Source organism: Manis pentadactyla, chromosome 6 (genome assembly GCF_030020395.1).
Source record: "Manis pentadactyla isolate mManPen7 chromosome 6, mManPen7.hap1, whole genome shotgun sequence".
NCBI classification, from domain to species: Eukaryota; Metazoa; Chordata; class Mammalia; order Pholidota; family Manidae; genus Manis; species Manis pentadactyla.
In genome coordinates this window covers 1,213,558-1,232,209 of record NC_080024.1, presented here as the reverse complement: position 1 = coordinate 1,232,209, position 18,652 = coordinate 1,213,558, and the positions used below count along the sequence as shown (strand labels likewise).

The window sequence follows — 18,652 nt, the reverse complement described above, 5'->3', positions numbered from 1 at the left end:
ACAAGGGTTCTGTGAAGACACAGGTGGGCATCTGCCCACAGGGTAAGGGTGACCCAGAGTCAAGGGTCTAAGACTGCTACTGGGGCTGCCTGCAGGAGCCCTCAGCTCACTGGCCTGACACAAGCACCACCTAGCAAGCTGGAAGGTTTAGGACTACTTAATACTGACAAAAGGGCCCTACGTGCTTCTCTACGCTGGCCAACGGGTCTCTCTCAGCATGCCCACACGCACATGCACAGACTCAGAGCAACCGTAATGTCCATTCAAAATGGCAAGAATTAGCTACCCTGCAAAAGGTGACATCCCTTTTTAATTGAAACAAGGACAAAAGCCAGTCACTTTCACAGATTAATAGGCCTCATACCAATGGTCAAAACCACCTTTCCTGATTAACCATCTCCTAGTTTCAAGTTGACTCCGCAAGTTCTTTAGAACCATCTGAATTGTCCTTCCAGGAGATCCACACCACGACGGAACACAGGCACCACTGGACGGTACCTCACTGGATATCATCGTCATCAAAGAGGTCTTCAAAATCTATGTAATGAACAGAACCACGTATTAATGAGGAAAATGACTGAGAAGGTAACTGAATTATATGCTCGTTCACAGAAGAGAGAAAACAATAAACAATCTAATGCAGGATTTTCCCCATGAGACTCCAGGTCAGCCAACGGGGCTCAGACAGTCCAGGGTGACAGAGGAATCTGGAAGAGACGCACCTTTCACTTTGTTCCTACTCGGGTGACAGTGTTGAGAAAGCACATGCAGGTGTGCTCCGGACCCCAGGGGCGGTGAGCTCACAGCCATGACTAAGCACGACGTGCTGGTGCTGGACCTGCACCTGTGGGCGCCCCGAGGCCGAGGCTCCGCTTTGCTGCCCTGGAGGGAGGCAGGACGAGCCGCCGCCCCTCCGGGAGAACAGCACAGAGGGCGGGTGGGAGAACGTGCCAGGAAGGACGGTGCCCCATGGTAATGGCTCCCTGTACAGGGGCCCAGCCCAGGGTCAGACTCAAGACACGGTCTGAGCCGCCCACCCGCTGGGTGAACCACCACCGGCGATGGACGGTCAAGGTCACAGTCCTCTATCCGTTCACTTCTAGGTGTGTTTTCTGAATTCCCCACAGTGGGCACGCACTGCTTGCACAAGGGGAAAAGAACAGCCGCACCCACAGGCACCTGCCCTGCATCTGTGCAGGGTGAGTGGTGAGTGGGAGCGTGTGGGTGGGCACAGGAAGTGGCAGCTGCCCCACATCTCCACGCCCGGGCAAGGTGGGGTACTGATGCCCCTCTACTGGCCAGGGGTCCTGGCTCCACCGCAGTGGCCCGGCCTGCGGTCCTGCAGCTCTTAGCGCTGTCTTCCAGGCCCATCCCTAGCTAACTCCTCACGCCTTCACACCTCCCAAGAAACCTGCCCTCTGATGTGCTCCTGAGAACAGGGATGCCCCCATTCATCGCGGCTCTGGCCACAGAACGTCGCTGCCTGCCCTGTCCAGCACTCCGTCCCTTTGTGAAACACAGTGAGTGAAGAGGGCGAGCCTCGCTCGTGGCAAGGGCCCTGATATCTGGGGAAAAGAGGGCGCCAGCACCTCTGCGCAGGGGATACAAAGCACCAGGAGAAGTCCTACCCACAGCCCAGGCAGCTTTCACATGGGACTGTCACACCCTGACAGGGCAGCGAGCGCCCCGGAAACCGTCAGGGGGTCGGGGGCAGGATGACCCAGGCGCAAAGCTCTCCGGTGCCCCTTGCTGGTCAGTCGACTCAGAGGGAAAAAGGGCCTAAACTGCCCATGTGACTAAGTGCCCCCACAGGGCAGCTGGGGCCTCTCGGATTCCTCCTCATAGAACTACAGGGCTCCTTCTGGAAATCACGAGCACTTGAACACTAGAGCACAGGCAACTGCCTCACGCCCCTCAGGGCTGGCAGAGGGAGAGTGGGGCTTTGACAGAGGGCATTAGCACATGTGAGCGGATCGTGCTGGTGAGGGGCTCACACAGCCTGGCACGTGAGCTGGTGTCCTCACACGGGCAGCTCTGAACAGCACACGTGCCTCTGTGGGGAGCAACATATTGCCTAGAGAACTAGAGAAATGCCATTTCGTTCTCAAGCCAGTTCAAGTGCCACCTCCCTCCTTTCTGACACACGTGGGTGGCAGGCAGGATGTGCCTGAGGGCAGCAGCTGGGCTCCCCGGAAATCTGCACCTACTGAAGCAGCTTGACTTCCTTTCTGAGCAACAAGAGGCTGAGGAGACGACAGATACAGTAACAGGGACTCAGGCTTTGGAGGCTTGGGGTGCAACAGTAACCAATGCGGCCAGGTAGCAGCCTAGCAGCCTCTAACCAGTACGGAGAGTCTCTGCAGCACAGTCCCTCGGATGGAAGGACGCCAAGGGGAGAAAACTGCACTGAGCTCTCCTGAGACCACCCTGGGTTTTACCTACAATGTGAACCCTCAGTAAAGATCGACATGCCTGTAGGGCAAGGCCCTGTCAAATGGCAGACAGCACATACCCGCAGCATGTATGAAGGCTTCATGTGAAATTACTTTTACAATGTTTACTTGGTAAAACTCTACCCATGTTCTTGGTAACTAGCATTAAAGCTCTTAAATTCAAAAGGGTGCTGGTTTCAGAGAAAAGGGTCAGGAAAGTTAGACAGTGGCTGTTACTCTACAAAGGCGGCCAAGCGGCCAAGAACCCAGGGGGCAAATGGGTAAAGGGAAGACAACCAGCCACCCAGGGGAGATGGAGATGAGGAAGCCAAGGGGCTCCTATGCCCAGGCCTCCTGTCCCTGTGGCAATGGACCAGACCCTGCCAGTGTCAGGCGCCCAGAAGTGTGTCTGCAGCTCAGACTCAACTACCGCGTGTAAGGCTGGGAGCGTTTCATGCTACTCCTTTCTCCTGAAAAACAGGGCTAACTTGTAGAAGAAACATCCGGATTAAAACTGGCATCCCCAATCCCAGCATCCTTACCGTTAAAGAAGTCTGCATGGACTGCCTTTTCATTGGCTGCCAAGTCCATCAGGAGCCCGGTGCTGCCCCCGGCCTGGGGAAGGGAAAGGGCAAGGTTGTGTCAGTGGCACTTTCAGAGACGGCCGTGATGAGAGCCTCATGGGGCCCCCACACTCCGTGGCAGAGGAAGGGGAGGGACTTTCTGGGCCCACGTCAGAGCCAAACTCTGGTTCCAGGGGAGGAAGTGGGTGGGGTGGGGGTGGAGGAGGGGCACTTGGATTATCTGCAGTCTCCAGGTCTTACATTCCTGGATCCCTCCTTGACTTTTCAGTAGAGTCCTGCCACTGCCCTGCACTTCTCTGAAACCTCTGGTAGAGCCCTAACTCCCTGCTGGATGCTGCCGCCGAGGCCCCGGATGAAGGCGTAGCAGCCTGATGACTTCTCTGCCGCGCACTGCTCCTGCTTTCCTGAGAATTAAACCATTTCCCTTGCTGACCGGGGGCTCTGGTGGGGCCGCCAACGCAGGAGCTCGCACTGCCACAAAGCTGGAGGCAGCAAAACCATGCCACAAGCCAAGCTGGGCGACCTCACGCGCTCCGGATTCTGAGTCTTTTACGGTCAGCCGGTGATGGTCAGGCAGGGTCCTCCGAGGTCACCACCCTGGAACGCAGGCCCACGGGTCCCTGCGGCGGCCCCGACTCCCAATATTCCCCGGGGCTGTTTGCTCTCAAGTGGCCGGGCATTTCCCGGGTTCCCTTTCATGTCTGCTCTCAGCAACCTCAGAGAAGGCCCAGGGCCTCAGACCCCTCCCTGTCCCCCCAGCCTCCCTCCCCGCTCCCATTACCATAGAGAGCCATGCGGATCCCGCCGTTTCCATATCCTGCTGCGTTGGTCCTATTTCCACCTCCAGGTGCTGCCTTCATTCAGCCCCTCAAGTCTCCTGCTCTCCTGTTTGCCCCCGAACCCAGTCCCCGAGCTCTCCAGAACGACCCCGCTCTGAAGCGAACCGGAGCCTGTCTCCCCCCGCCGTGAAGCCCTCCAGCCATTCCACACCGCCTGCGGGCTGAGACGCCGGGGTGGAGCGGACGGCCTTCCGGAGCGGGCTGCAGAGAGCACCCTCCGGGCAGCGCGGCGGGACTGCCTCCTGGGCGCCCCTGCCACCTTCTCCAGCGGCGCCCCCTCGCCTCGGCCCCCTAAGGCCCGCGGTGTTAAACTCCACGGCAGCCCCTCCCTTAAGGGGACCCCGCCCCTGCCCGGCCTTCCTCCACCCTCGTGGACGTGGCAGACACCGGCTTTGGGCGGCAGCGGGCGGCCCCAGGGCCCCAGGGCGCTTCTGCCAAGGCCTCTCCCACCGTCCGCCACACTCAGCACCGCAGCGCTCAGGCCCCGCCTCGCCGCGATCTCCGGCGGCAGGCGCGCTGGTCTCCCCCGCTGGGCTTGGAGAGAGAGGAAAGGAGGCCCGACGCCCCGCGCGGTGGCGGCACCGGCCCCGAGAACACCGACGCCAGGGACCACCCGCGCCCGGGACGGGCCGAGAAAAACGCAAGGGCGCCTCGCAGCCTCTTGTGGCTGCGGAACAGGGCCCCGCGCCACGCGCACAGGCGCCACACGCCCGCCCCCGCAGCCCCCGCTCCAGCCTCGCACTCGGCTCCCGCAGGGGGGGACGACGCCCGACCGGGGAGCCCCACGCCCGCGGACAGCGCCGCCACCCCGCCCCGGCTGCTCGGGCCCGCCTCCGCTGCGTGGAAGGTCAGGGTCGCGGGAGGAGGGCGCGGGCCCGCAGCCGCCGTCTCACCTCGTCCAGGTCCACGTAGGGCCCGGCGCCCTCAGGAAACATCTCGTCCACGGCCGGCTTCATCTCCTCCCGCGGCGCCCCAGGCGTCCTGGCTCACTTCCGGGCCGCCGCCGCCGCTCCTTCCGGTGCGAGCCCTGCCGCGGCAGGTCTAGACGCCGGAGGCCCGCCGACTCTATGGTTTCCCCCTCTCCAGCGCCGGCCGGGTCGGCCAGGTCCGCCGCCCGACAGTCAGCTAGAGAGGCTGCGCGGGGACCCCGTGGGCGTCCGCAGCGGCGGACAGGCCGGCCCACGGGGCCTGCGCACGGAGGGGCCCCAGAAGACCCAATACGGAAGCGAACGGACAGAGAGAAGAGTCAGCCCACAGACGGGAGAGAATACATCCGGATGGTGTGTGTCTGGTACGGGGCCGATGTCCAGAGAGAGAACTGAAGACCTCAGCAGCCAGACAAACGTGCCGAGTCAAAACTGGGCGAAGGGCTCAGGGACGTTTCTCCGAAGCGGACCCACGAGTGGCCACTAAGCCCGTGGAAAGATGCTCACCATCCCCGGTCGTTAGGGAAACGCTCGTCAAACACAAGGAGCCGCCACCCCACAGCCGCCGGGCCGCTGCTAGCGCGGCGTGGTCTCGAGGAGGAGGCGGGGAAACTGCAAACCTGGTGCACGGGCGGGGACGTGGAGCGCGGCAGCCCGGGTGCACGGGTGGAGGGCAGTGTGGCGGGCCTCAGAAACCAATCACCGTGTGGCCCAGCCATCCCCCGGGTCTGCACCCCAAAGGGCCGAAAACACACACCTGTTCAGAGCAACACTGTTCACCGTAGCTAAGATAGGGAAGCAGCTCAGATGTCCCTCCACATTTGAGTGGATGAGCAAAGTGCAGTCTGTCCACACAGTGAAATACTATTCAGCCTTAAAAAGGAATGAAATTCTGACCCGTGCTCCAATGCAGAGGAACCTTGAGGACGTTATGCTGAGTGAAATAAGCCAGCCACAAAAAGACAAATCTTGGGGAGTCAGTGGATAACAGGCACCGAGTGTCAGGTGGGGACCATGAGACAGTCTGAGATGGATGGTGATGGCTGCCGACCCTGGGAATGCACTAATGCCACTTAAACATAGATGATGGTAAATTCTATGTTATATGTATTTTACCATAATTTTAGAAAGAATGTGAGAAGGAGGAGCCTACAGAGAGACAGCTGAGCTTTGTCCTTGAATTGAAGGCTTTCCCTAACCAGGAGCATGAAAATCCCAGTGGTACATAAATGCTCACATGCGCACATCAATCAACGTGCAGTTTAATCCCCCTGAAATCCTGCTGTGTTGTCTTTCGTCCGGTATGTTTGGTCGAGTCCCAATTGTCCCCAGTGGGAATTTAAGACAATCCTCAAGCCCAGCCATTGTACGAATCAGGAAATTTTTTTTTGACAGTTTATTTACAGAAACCAAATTCAAACTACCTCAAGGGAGGCAAAGAAAGAGACAAAGAATGTATTGGCTTTTCCTAAAGTGACTGGCTGAGCCAACCCAATACTTCCCCTGCAGAGTTCAGTGTGGGGCACTGGAGAGAGGGTGCAGATTGGGGGCGACCGGACAGATAGTCAGGGGAAGCCTGGCTGGAGGGGGCAGAGCAACCCCCTGAGGTGCGGCTGCCTTTCCAGGTCCCTCCCAGCCCAGTGGGGTGTCTGGGCCCTCCTGAGAGTCCCTTTGTCCCTAGGGTACCTCTCCTAAACACCATCCCTCCTGCCTGACATACCAGCATGAATCTCGCTCCTCAGCAGAAATTGCCCCTGTCACTTAAATGACTGCCTGCCAAACCTCCAGGCACTCACAGGATGAAATCCATCTCCCGTCACGTATTTCTACCCAAGTACAACGTGTAACACATTAGTTCCACAAAACCCTATGTATTTCTTATTCTAGGTAGGTGCTGGTTCAAATACAAGTATCTATGTCTAAGTAGAGAGTACCTTCTATTATTTTAAAGGAAAAGCTGGTTGCAGCCATTCAACCAACTTCTTCACCATCTGATGAGGTCTGGCACGCAGGGTGTCCAGCCTGCACACCCTGCCCATGGGGGCTCTCTGCCAGCAAACTGGCCATCCCAGTTAGCTGGTCCTCGAGACACCACCCATTTCTCCTGCCAGCCCTTCCCCCTCCCTCCAGAGCACCCCTGGCAGCAGGCCGCCTCCTCCCGTAGTCCCTGTGCGGGCAGTGCTGGTGCTCCTGCATCGGGGGCCTTCCCCTTGCAGACCGAGTGCCCCAGGCCCCTTGCCGTCCCTCACAGACGGGGCTCCTGCTCCCCTGATGTGAACTGCCCTCAAGAGCGTGCCAAGCATGAAGGGTGGTGGCTGCAGACCGGCTGCCACCCAGTCCAGTGGTGAAGAGCAAGGCTGTGGGGTGTGGGCACTGGGATGGCGTACTGGATCCCTGCCCCAAGGCAGGCAACTACCTCGTGGTGGTCTGCTTCAGTTTCCCCACCTGCACTCCAGGGGGCCTGCAGCACCCCTCCTGGGGCGCTGCGAGGCTTAGATGCCAGGTGACAGGCAAAGCAGCGAGTCCTGAGCCAGAGCCGTGGTCGATGCTCTGTGGGCAGAAACCGCGTGTGCTCAGAAGGGGGCACTAGTGGGCAAAAGGAGCCAGACTAATTTAATGTCAAGGAAGGAAAAAAACGGGTCCCGAGCACAGCTGTGTCTTGAAAGAAAACAACAAGTGTCTGTTGTGCATTTTAAGTCAGGAGTTTATTGAGTGTGAGGCCAGGCCCAGCTCCCCAGGAGGCACCAGGCGGGGGGATCGCTCACTCCTCCTGGTAGGGGACATGGAAGCCCAGGGTGGTCCCCAGGGGGAAGTGAGCGAAGAAGGTGCGGGCCATGTCCTCCATCTGCGGGTAGGCCCCCAGGGTCTGGAAGTACTGCACATAGTTCCAGAAGTCAGAGGTGGAGAAAGGCCAGGAGGGCATGGCGGGCAGCTCGGCATAGGGGTCTGAAAGACACGCGACAGCCTGCCTCAGGGGCCCCAGCTGGTCCTGGAGACCCTGCGCAGGGAGGCAGCGCCGCGGGGAGGGTGTAGGCAACCCAGTGGGATTTCAGAGGAGGCCACAGCCCCCCGCCCTGGAGTCTGGGCTCTCCTGCACTGAGGTAGGCTCTGGAGGGAGCACCCCAGGTGATACAGTCTGGGGGCAGGAACGCCAAGCCAGGGCTCGGAGGGCCCCTCCTGCCTGGTGTGTCCCCCGGTGGCTAGCGGGCAGGCCTCGGAAGGGGCCCCAGTCCCTCTGCCTGATGCCAGGCCTCCTGCCTCATCCGCTCCCACCAGCTCCCTCTTCTTCTCCCAGACTCACCGGACACACCACAAAAAGAAGGAAGAATACGATACCTCCCTCCTCCTGCACAGGCTTGGCCCCTGCTGAGAAGAGGGAGCAGTCACCCCGGGGATCCCCAAGGCGGGGCCCACCTCAACCCAGCTCCCAAGTGGCCAGGAGGCAGTGGGGGGGGGGGGCGGGGACAGAGCTGCCCTCACCTGCCAGAGTCCCCAGCAGGAGGCAAAGGGCCATCCCAGGTGCCAAGCAGGGGCTCATCTTCCCGGGTGCGTCCCGACGACTCAGGGGCCTCAAGTGTGCCTGCAGCAGGAGGAACCCGGAGGGTGAGGCCCCCTCCCTCCAGCCCTGGCCTCCTCGCACCCCCTGCCCAGGGGCAAGTCCTGGGGAAACAGCCGGGGGTGAGGGAAGACAGCGCTTAGTGTTTTCACAGCAATTTCAGTCCCAGCGGCCTCAGATCATTATTCGGGGGCTAACCCAGGCTTCAGTCCTCATTTAATTTTAACAGTTTTAAAAACGATGCCCCCCCACCTGCCCGAGGGCAAGGTCTGCCTCCCCAGAAGTTACCCTCAAGTCCTGTCTGCTCAGCGCCAGCCGTGCAGCCCGGGGGTGTCTGCTGCCAGCACACAGGCTCCTCTTTATAAAAGGCCAGGGACGTGGATGCAGACATCACCTACGTGAGCTGTCAGGCTGAACGTCTCATCCCCAGCGGAGGACCGAGGGCTTCTGGGGCCCTGCTGGCAGCAGAATCACAGGAGTCGCCTTCTGGAATGCGATCCGAAGATCCAGCTGGGAGGAAAACATGTTTGCCCAGCCCATGTCCACGGCTTTCAGGACTGAATTCAATTTTGGGACTCATCTCCACCAGGAAAGAAAGACGTTCTAAGCTTGCACTGGGGCTGAGAGCCCCTTACGGGATCAGGGGGACCGCAGAGCTGCCCTGGGGCGGGCAAGCAGGATGGGACCCTCAGGGAGCCACAGGCCCTGGATCTGTGGCCCCTGCCATCAGGACACCATTGAGTAGGGAGTGTGGGCGTCCAGACGACTCCCCATCTGCACCCCCAAGCCTTCCTGCTTACTCAGTGACTGGGTGTCCCCAGCCCCCGGATTCCACAGGGACACTGAGGTCCCATGGGTAAGGCCACTCTGATCATGCCTCTCGGCCCTGCCCCATGGGTTCCCATTGCCCATCGAATCCAGGGGCATGTCCGGGGCAGCCCCACTGTCAGGGTCGGGCACCGTGGGGTCTTCGGGGGCTCCAGAACCTCCCCACCGACGTGCCCCTCACAGCTGGCGCTTGGCGGTTGTCTGGGGACCTGGTGTGGAGGGCAGGCCTTACGTGACCAATCCAACACCCCAGCCTCTCCAAGCCTTTGGGCGCCTGCCTCTGCTGGGATGGAGAGGTCTGGCATCTCAGCCTCCCTCTGCATCAGCGACCTCCTGGCAAACGGTCAGAGCCCACCATATCACCCTGAAAACCCAGACTCTGCCAAGTAGGCCCATGCCAGCACCTCAGGCTGACCCCTAATGGTGTCATCTCCACCTGGCCTGCCCCACACACGCGCTGGGTCTCTGACAACACAAGTGGGATGTGGTGCCAGGACATCACTGGGCCTTCTCGGGCAGTTGTGCCAGGGGTCCCAGGACCACCTCAGGCTTGCAGGGGGCTCCCAGGACTCACTGGGATGGAGCAGAAATGGCATAAAGCCCGGCAAAGGGAAAGGTCTTGGGGAGAGATTGGGAGACAGGGCATGAGCTTCCAGAACCCCTCCCCTGGGGTCACGCGGGACTGGCCTCATTTTCCCACATATGGGTGCAGTCCCCCGGGGCAGCCCATCAGAGATGCAGACCCAGAGTGTACTGGGGCCGGTCGTGGGGCGCCCTCTGCCTGGGAAGAGTCCGGATGCCCCAGAGGAAGCAGGCACTCGGCACCCCCACGCTTTGCTCCAGCTGGAGGCACAGCAAGGCTGCTCCTCCATGTAGGACTGCAGCCAGAGACGCCACCTCACAGGGGCCCTGCCCAGGAGCTGTGGGCCTGCTTGTCACCCACATCGGCACAGCCTGGGAGCTTTCTTGCTCCCTATCTGTCCCCTGGGCAGGGATTTTAAGCTCTGAGCTCATGGTTTTCTTTTCCCAGATTCTCCAGCATCCTTGGGTGCGACCAGCCAGCTCCACAGTCCTGGCTGTGAATGTCCACTAAGTGGCCAACAGCGTCTGCCTCCTGGCTGCCCAAGGCCTCCGAGGGGCTTGGCTCTGTAACCCCATCTTGTACTTCATGCTGTGGGCTGCAGTGCCCCCCTGCAAACAGCCTATTCTGTGGGGCCAGAGGACGGGTTCCTTCGGTAACCAGGGGAGGTGTGGGGCTGGACAGGGGGTGCAGGACAGCAAGGATCAGCTGGACGCCACCACCAGGCTTCACCGAACAGTCGTCCATTACGCACAAGTCCGTGTTTGAAGATGATGCACAGTTGATTATTCCCATGTTAGGGAAAATGAAATAAAATTACATGTACTGTATCTTTGTAACTATTTACTCAACAAAAAATCTATACCTAGAAAAAGTCCACAAGTGATGAGCAGTGAGGGTGCTGGGTGGTAGAGCAATGGGTGTGTATATTTCTTCTTTCTGGGTGTATATATGTGTGTGTGTGTGTGTGTGTGTGTGTGTTTCCTTAATTTGTTATTTTTATGTAGAGGGAAAAAATTGGCAACCGCCTTATTCAGCATCCAGATGTCCAGTCCCGGATCCGCCCCTCGGGCCTTCCGTAGCCACCTTACCGGCCCCTTGCTGCCCCCACACCTTTTCTCTCTTCCTGATCCTGCCGCCCTCCCTCGCTGGCCTGCACACAGACCTTCCCTGGTCCCACCTGGAGACCCTCCCCACTGCCCCTGGGGACCGCCCCTTCACCGCCTCCCCCAGCAACCCTGGGAATCTGCATTCCCGACAAGCTCCAGGGGATGCCATGCTGCTGGCCCTAAGAGCACATTTAGGGTAACAAGGCATGGGCAGGTCCTCAGCCTGGACAGTGTCAGAATCACCCAGGGGACATGTTAGAATGCAGATTCCTGGGCCCACACCTCTCAGAGTTACGATTCAAGAGCTCAGGAGTGGGCCTGGGACTCTGCACTTCTATCACACTACCAGGGCTGGTGAGCAGGAGCAGGGCCTGGTTTTCAGAGCCACTGTCCAAAGCAGAAGGCTCAGCCCCGGCTGCATGTCAGGATCACCTGCAGAGCCTTCAGGTGGGCAGAATTCCCAGCCACCCCCTCCCAAGCTGGGACTCTGATGCGACCGACCAGTTGCAGGGACGGGCCCAGGCCAGCGTCTGTCAGCCTCTGGGGGCTCTGCTCTGTGGCCTGGTTGACTACCGCTGCCTGGGTGGTGGGTCAGCACCCTGGAGCCTGACCCGCCCCCGCCCCGCACAGACGCCTCCCTGTGGCCGCACTGGAGGCCCCTGCAGGCCCCCAAAGGCCCCTCCTGTCCGTGATGAGAAGCCGTGGAAGCACAAAGCGGTCTTGTGCACAGACAGGGCAACGCACCCCACGTGCCTCCGGTGCTGGCCGCGCAGAGGGGCGGGAGGGAGGCAGCCAGGGCGGCGGGCCTGGGAGCCTTCCCGGCGCAGCTGCCTCACCTAGACCAGGAGAGGAGGGGGAGGTCTCCCAGCCAGCCGCGAAGATACTCCCTTTAGGAGGTCTCGGGGCGCCCCCTGCTGCCCGGTGCGGGGCACGCCAAGCGCAGCCTCTGGCTGAGGTCACCGGTCACCAGCAGACACCGGGGCCGGACCCGGAGAGGGGGCACCCCGCCCACCCCCAGTCTCCTGGGCAGGGCCCCTTGGGTCGCAGCCCTTCCGCTGTCCCCGCAACAGCCGGACCCTTGCTCACCGTTAAGTCCTAAAGCCATAGGGGCTCCCACACACTGCTCCCCTGCACTATGCTTCCCGGGGCAGCCTGGGAACCTCAGCCCTGGCTGCTGGCTTGCTGGGGTCTCCTCTGGCCAGCCTGCCTTCCCAGCGGCTTCACCCTCATTTGCTGCCCCCTCCTGAGCCCCGGAACTTTGCCCCCTCTGGAGCCACGGTGGCCAATCGGTCCCATGTCCTCAGTCCCAGCAGGGACACCGCCCTCTTGCCTGGCTGTGTTCTGGCCACTTCCTTTCTGAGCCTGTGTCTCCTTGTACCCAAGTGTCCCAGGCCTGGAATGAGTCCTGGCACCGGGCGAGTGTGCTTGGTGAGGGTGCTGATGGACGGAACACGGGTCAGGCTAGCACCCTGCAGGCTACCCCCTCGGCTGTCCTGGGGTGTCCAAGCCAGCCCCTGGCTGCACTGTCCTCCAGCCCACAAACCTGCTGGCCGGCAGCTCCCCTCTGCCTGCCCCTCTGCTCCCGCAGCAGGAGGGGACGGCCTCTCACAGCCACCCATCTTTTTCCCAAACCCACACATTCTCACTGTTCTCGTCACTTCAAGGAAAGGATTGAATTATATATCATGAAATGCAAAGAACGTGAACAGAGTTTTGTGGATGAAAGTAAGTTGTCTTGGAAAGACCCCCTCAAGGTGAAACTACTAGAAACTGCTGTCAGGTTAGATGTGAGCATGACACCGCTGAAGACAGGAGCCAGAGTCTAAGAACCGGACCCACCCTTCGACCTGGTCAGGGATCCCAAGCGGAACCACGGTGCCGCCAGGGAGCGGGCTCCAGGGGGCGCCCTTCCCACTGGAATCGTGCACCTGCGCCCGGAGGGCCAGTGCGCCAGAAGAACAGCTGGCCCAAGGCCTGCAGGCTGAACCGTCTAAGGCCCCTGTGATTCTTCGTGAACATCACTCCCTTCTCCAGCTGATCGTGGGAATTTCTGACCAGGTTCCAGTTCCACCCACGAGGAGGCTTCTCCCTGGTCTGGGTGGAGGGAGCCGGCAGGGCAGTGGAGGCCCACCTATAGCCCAGGGCAGCAGGGTGCCCTAAAACTAAAATATGTTCATGGACGATCTGAAATCCCAATCTCACTGAGTGACCTGCGTTTTTACTTGCTGAGTCTGGCCATACTGTGCAGCGCAGTGCCTGGTGGCCCAGCCTGGCACACCCACACCCAGGCTCCAGCCAAGAGCCGAGGCTGTGGGCACAGGCTGGCGTGAGATGGGGTGGTGGCCCTGGAAGTGGAGTCCACAGCAGGGCCTCTTCCATACTCCCTCCCGAAGCTAAAGGGCTGTGGTCCTTTTGCAGGACAGGCAGGCAGGCTGTGGCCTGGCCTTCCCCGGCCAGCGAGGCGCCTGGCCCAGTTGGGCTCGTCACAGAGAGAAGCTGGTGGAGCCAAGAGCAGGGCAGACCACTGCTGGCAGAGACCCCTTCTCACAGGCTTGGGGCCTGGGGACCTGGGAGCCAGGGATGGGGACGTGTGGGGAGGGAGCAGCGCCCCAAAGGCCCTTGACTTGGGGCAGGACGTGGGAGATGTAGGCGGTGCCTGGATCCCACCTCACACCCAGTGCTGGACAACAGCGCACTAGGGTCCCAGTCTGAGAACCAGGGTCTCCTTTCCGGAACTACTCCCTGGGAAGGCAGCCCAGGGCCGCAGCACCACCATGGTGCAGGAATCACGTCCAAGGCCAGAGGTGTGGCCCTGGACTGGGGGCAGGGGAAGGGACCAGGAAAGGGACCCAGAGGGAGAAGCCCCAGTGCCCACTCAGGAGAGCCCCTCGCTCCCCCCTCCTCCTTCCAGGGTGACACCCCAGGAACACAGGCTTCATCGGTGTTGTCTTTGTGAGGGCGCACGCTCTCTCCCTGGGAAGCGCTCTGTGGCTCTGCTGCGCAGCCCGTGCCCCTCCCTGGGCATCTTCAGACCAGAAGGAAAAGTGTTTATATGTTGTCCTCTGCCCCCGTTGGTTGGGGGTGGCCCAAGGGGGCCAACTGCCCCACTCCAGGTGCAGGGTGCCCACCGGGTCCTGCAGGCGTCCGGTGCCAGGTCTCACAGGGGCACGGGGTGCAGAGCAGCGGGGCTTCGGGGCTTGTCACCCTGCCCTCGGCTGAAGCTGACTTAGGTGGTGGAGAAGAGAGGTGGGCTCAGAGCTGCCCGGGACCTGGCTGTGCCTCCGTCCTGCAGGCCCACGTGTCCCCTGAGGGCACAAAGCCCAGCGCTCCAGGGCCGACTCGGAGCAGAACCCAGTCTACACTTCTGCCCAAGTCAGACTGCCGCGGCCTGTGGGCCAGAGCACAGGGAGCCTCAGGGGGCGTCCCGTGCCCCCCGTGTGCAGTGACACATGGGGCGCCCTCCCAGACGATCCTGTCCCCAGTGTCCTCCGCCCACGGAACCTGCTTCACCCGCTCCGGGCCTGGCACTGTCACAGCCAGTGCTCTCCGAGCAGTCCCTCTGCGCCAGGTCCCTCCGCGGCCCATCCTCAGAAACCCAGGGCTCCCCATGTGGTCAGAGCCCATCTTACAGGGGAGAAAACAGGTTTCCAGGTTAGGGAGGCGGGGGCCAGGGGCGACCCTGCAGGGAGAGTCAGACCACCTTCCTTCCTGTGCCATCACGCGCTGTGACCAGGGTGCACACCCGTCCCCTCTTCAGAGTCTTGCTCAGAGGTCCTGGCTGGCCTAGGCTCTGGCATTCCTGACGCACCCCGGGCATCGCCATGCCACTGGTCTTCCAAGGAGCTGCTGCGTCCAGCAGGCTGCCCAGAGAGAATCGCCGGCCCCTCCTGGGAAGCCCGTGCTCCTAGGTGCTGTGGGGACTCACTGCAGTGGCGCAGGCCACCCTGCCAGGTGTCCGTTCACACGGCCCAGAGGGCTTGTAAGTCATGGCTTTGAAACCACCTGAAGGGTGTAGACAGTGGCTGTGCCGTGAGGACAGCAGCTTCCTGGAGAGTCACCACGTTGAATTTGTCCCACTCTGGGTTCTAGGAGGCAACAGGCCATGGGGCCCACTTCCAGGCCTGCCTCAGTGAGAAGAGGAGGGAAGGAGGGGCAGGGGGAGGGGGAGGGAGGGAGGAGCAGGGGGAGGGGGAGCAGCAGGGGAGGCGGGGCTGGTGGGGTCCCTGGGGACAGGCTCCCCCTCCTCCGGCCTGGCTCACAGGCCCCTGCCCAGCTCTCAGGTCCCCCTCCTCCAAGCTCCACAGAGGGGTGGGGGGCCCCCCGTGACAGGTGTGCAGCCGGTCTAGGGAGCCAGGACTCCGAGGACCGACCATGGGTCCCCGGGGGGAGGCCGTCGGGGGAGGAACATGAAGACAGTCGGTCACCCGCTGCATCTGAGCATTGGAAGTCTTGGTGGCATTTGACAATTGTGTTCAAGCATTTGGATTATAAATAGGTACATGGAAAACCAAGCTTTTAAAAAAACAATAAAACAAAATCCAAGGAATACCCCCCTCTGGGGAAGGCACAGAGCCAGAGCCAGCATCAGAGCGCCCTGCTCAGCTCGGCTGTGGGTCCTCTCTGCGGGTCACAGCGCTGTGAGGTGGGTGCTGGGGACTCCACCCAAACTTTGATATGGCCGTGCTGGCAGGAAGGCGAAAGGCCACAGCAAGGATGCAACGGTCACGGTCTAAATCGATACAGAGAGACGGCTTTGTGAGGCACCTACCCCAGCGTGACAAATCACCCCAAACCACAGCCCTGCTCTGCAGACGCCCCTCATCTCGCAGCCTGGGTGGGTCAGCAATCCAGCCTCTGACTCAGGGTCTCTCAGCAGGGCAGGAGGCTGACTGGGGAGGGGTCCCTTCACCCATGTGACTGTGGCTGGCGTTCAGGATGCTGCTGGCTGCTGGCTGGAGCCTCCTCTCCTCCTCGCCACACGGGCCTCTCCAGAGGGAAGTCCACACTGCAGACCTGGGGCTCCCCCAGAGCGAGGCTCTGAGCCCAGAAAGAGCACGAGAGAGGGCGGGCGGATGGGGGTCTCTGCGCCCTGACCTTGGATCTGGTGCCCCACCAGCTGCTGTGCCTCGGTGCTGGGACCCACTGCTGGGCCCCCCATGCTCCGGGGGAGACACAGGGCATGAGCGCCAAGGGCCACTGGGAACACAGGGCTGTGCATTAAAGAGCTTCTCCAGAGAAACAGAACCAACAGGGTGTGTGTATAGTGAGCGGGGGGTGGGGGGGGTGGATTTACTTTAAGGAATTGGTTCACGAAATTGTGGAGGCCACAGGTCCAAAAACCACAGGCCGATGGCCAAGCCAGAGATGCAGGAAGTGAGTAATGTGGCAGTTTTAGGCCCAAAGACAGTTTGGGGCAGGTTTTCTTTTTGGGGGACCTTGGCCTTTTCTCTTAAAGTCTTCTACTGATTGGACAAAGCCCACCTACACACATTATGGAGGGTCATTGTCTCACCAGTGGGTTTCAGCCCTGGGGCAAGTTCACTCCTGATTCAATGAGACTGAAAAATGACAGTGGAACATTCTTGGGGTGAAAGGGTTTACACCCAGCTTTATTCCCAAGGTGGCAGGTCAACCACTAGAATCCCATCCACTCAGAGCGAGTCTGCAGGCAGCAAGCCGGTCTCTGCCTCTGGGCCCCTCTGCCCCATAGCCTCTCAGTCTCTGTCCTTGGCGCTGCCCCCCCTCCAGCCTCTGCTCTCCTGCAGCGGTGCAGCCCAGGACCCTGGGTTGAGCTCTTTATATAGGGTCAGTAATAACCTACTGCCCACACGTGTGCAGTGAGCAAGCCCACCAGGGCCAGGGGAGGATCCTGGCCACAGGAACGCCCATTTTCTCTACAGTCATCTGCTTTCATTTAGAAGTGTCTTCACAATAATGTCTAGACTGGTGTTTGAACAATCAGCTGGGCACTGGGGCCTGGCCAAGATGACACACAGAACTAACCATCATTTCCAAAAAATAAGTTCTGGAGATGAAAGTACAGCACCCGGAATATAGTCAATAGTATTGTCCGAACTTTGCTGACAGATCTGTGGTGAGCATTTTGTAATGTGTGTAATTGTCGAATCACTGTGTTGTACACCTGAAACCATAGTAATATTGTATGTCAACTATCCTCAATTTTTGAAAAAAAGAATGAATGAAACATCAACCCAGAAAGTCAAATAACACCCCAGGAAAACCAAAGGGAGTGAAAGGAGATAAAGATAAGGACAAATATTGATTGAATCAAAAAGTGCTGTAATTCAAAAAGTTGTTTTCTTGAAAGCATTAATAAAACCTATGAATCTCTGGCAAGACTGAGCAGAAGGAAAGACAAGACACAAATGACACCAAACAAACCCAGACTTGGCTATAGGGCTGGGTGTAGGGCAGTGACTGAGTGCCATGAACCTATTAGTAAGGTTGCAGACATACATGAAGTGGGCCAGTTCCTAGAAACCTGTAACTGGGTACGACTGGCTCAAGAAGATAGCCTAACCCACTAAGAGCTAAACATACGGTCCTTTTATAGCTAATGGCCAGTGTGGATAAAGTGAAGGTTCCTGTGGCCGGGATTCTCACCTGGCCCTGGTCGGCTAGCTCACTACACACGTGTGGGCAATACATCGTTATTGACTCTATGTAAAGAGCTCTGCCCAGTGCTCTGGGCAACATGGTGGCACGGCTGCAAGGCTGCAGGAGAGCAGAGGAGAGGCTGGAGGGGTGGCAGCACTGAGAACAGAGACTGAGACGGCTGTGCAGGTGGAGAGCCCCAGGGGCAGAGACCAGCTTGCTGCATGCAGACTCGTTCTGAGTGGAAGGGATTCTAGTGGTTAACCTGCCACCATGGGAATAAAGTTGTGTATAAACCCTCTCACCCCAAGAATGTTCCATTGTCATTTCTTTGGTCTCATTGAATACATAGTGAACTTGCCCGGGGCTGAGTCCTCTTGGCAAGACATGGCCTTTAATCAGTGTATTAAAACCCCCACAGAAAGAAAAAATAACCATCGCAAGGTGTAGACCTAGTCTCTGGAAACACCCAGGTGAAGCCCAGACGCACAGCTAATAGAGTTGAACACAGGTGCTTCCGGGAGGTGAGGCAGGGAGGTGGGAGGCCAGCCGCCAGCGTTTCTCCCCACAGCTCTGGGTGTGGGGTGGGCAGCAGGGGCCAGGGAGCCAGGCGGGCTGGAGCTGAGGGAGCGCAGGTGTGTGCTGAGGCCCTCCGCAAAACCTGTCCCCCCTGAAGTCCTCACCTGGTGGGGGCGGGGGAGGGTCAGGGCAGGTTGACAGCAGGCTGGAGAGCATGTGCTTGGCAGGGACACTTGACCACCGGTGGGGAGACTGGGCGGTGGGGAGGGTCCCTGTGCCACCCTGGCCTCTGGAGTTTGGGAGGGCCACTGTGTAGACATGGCCGACTCACCCCCATTGCCTGCTTCCCCACATGCCCCGTGTCCCCCCCGGGTAGGGCAGGCTGAGCACCACAGGCAGAGCCGGGAAGCCATGGGGGCCAACAGAGCAGGCGCTGCCCCTGAGGATTCTGCAGGGCGGACGAGTAGGTGGAGGCTGCCCCATGTATGAGGGTCAAGGGGGCAGCTGGGAACCACCACCCGAGGCCGAGGCTCAGCGCTGTGCTTACGGCTGGGGCACCACCAGCAGTTCCTCCTGCGGTCCCGCCAGCAGCAGATCCCCGGGGAAGGTGGCTCCCCTCCCCAAACCCAAGGGCATCTGTGTATGCTGGGCGCAGAGGCTGGGC

General features: G+C 60.0%; 2 protein-coding genes across 8 annotated transcripts; both read right to left on the bottom strand.

Moving 5' to 3' along the window:
- Window positions 1-292: 292 nt before the first annotated feature.
- Window positions 293-4,893, bottom strand: COPS9 (COP9 signalosome subunit 9). Its single transcript, XM_036901212.2, has 3 exons — window positions 4,749-4,893; window positions 2,975-3,047; window positions 293-537 (listed from the first exon to the last, which is right to left on the bottom strand). Exons 1-3 carry the CDS (start codon window positions 4,809-4,811, stop codon window positions 500-502), a joined length of 174 nt encoding a protein of 57 aa, XP_036757107.1. The 5' UTR covers window positions 4,812-4,893; the 3' UTR covers window positions 293-499.
- A 2,573-nt stretch (window positions 4,894-7,466) lies between these two features.
- OTOS (otospiralin) lies at window positions 7,467-8,754 on the bottom strand. 7 transcript variants are annotated; one of them, XM_057504348.1, is made up of 4 exons: window positions 8,626-8,754; window positions 8,262-8,361; window positions 8,083-8,147; window positions 7,467-7,727 (listed from the first exon to the last, which is right to left on the bottom strand). In XM_057504348.1, exons 1-4 carry the CDS (start codon window positions 8,726-8,728, stop codon window positions 7,543-7,545), a joined length of 453 nt encoding a protein of 150 aa, XP_057360331.1. In that variant the 5' UTR covers window positions 8,729-8,754; the 3' UTR covers window positions 7,467-7,542. The 7 variants fall into 7 exon arrangements, with proteins under 7 accessions (XP_057360331.1, XP_036756819.1, XP_057360332.1 ...); XM_036900924.2 differs by having other exon boundaries at window positions 8,118-8,147; XM_057504349.1 differs by having other exon boundaries at window positions 8,083-8,144.
- Window positions 8,755-18,652: the final 9,898 nt, after the last annotated feature.

Excerpts from the sequence above, each read along its gene's own strand:
- OTOS (XM_036900925.2), bottom strand. The coding sequence starts at position 8,728 with ATGTCTGCATCCACGTCCCTGGCCTTTTATAAAGAGGAGCCTGTGTGC. Across the intron at positions 8,148-8,261 it reads CCTGCTGGGGACTCTGGCAG|CAGGGGCCAAGCCTGTGCAG; the intron begins GTGAGGGCAGCT and ends CCCTCTTCTCAG. Across the intron at positions 7,728-8,117 it reads GCCTGTGCAGGAGGAGGGAG|ACCCCTATGCCGAGCTGCCC; the intron begins GTATCGTATTCT and ends CGTGTCTTTCAG.
- COPS9 (XM_036901212.2), bottom strand. The coding sequence starts at position 4,811 with ATGAAGCCGGCCGTGGACGAGATGTTTCCTGAGGGCGCCGGGCCCTAC. Across the intron at positions 3,048-4,748 it reads CCTACGTGGACCTGGACGAG|GCCGGGGGCAGCACCGGGCT; the intron begins GTGAGACGGCGG and ends TCCCTTCCCCAG. Across the intron at positions 538-2,974 it reads CCATGCAGACTTCTTTAACG|ATTTTGAAGACCTCTTTGAT; the intron begins GTAAGGATGCTG and ends TTCATTACATAG.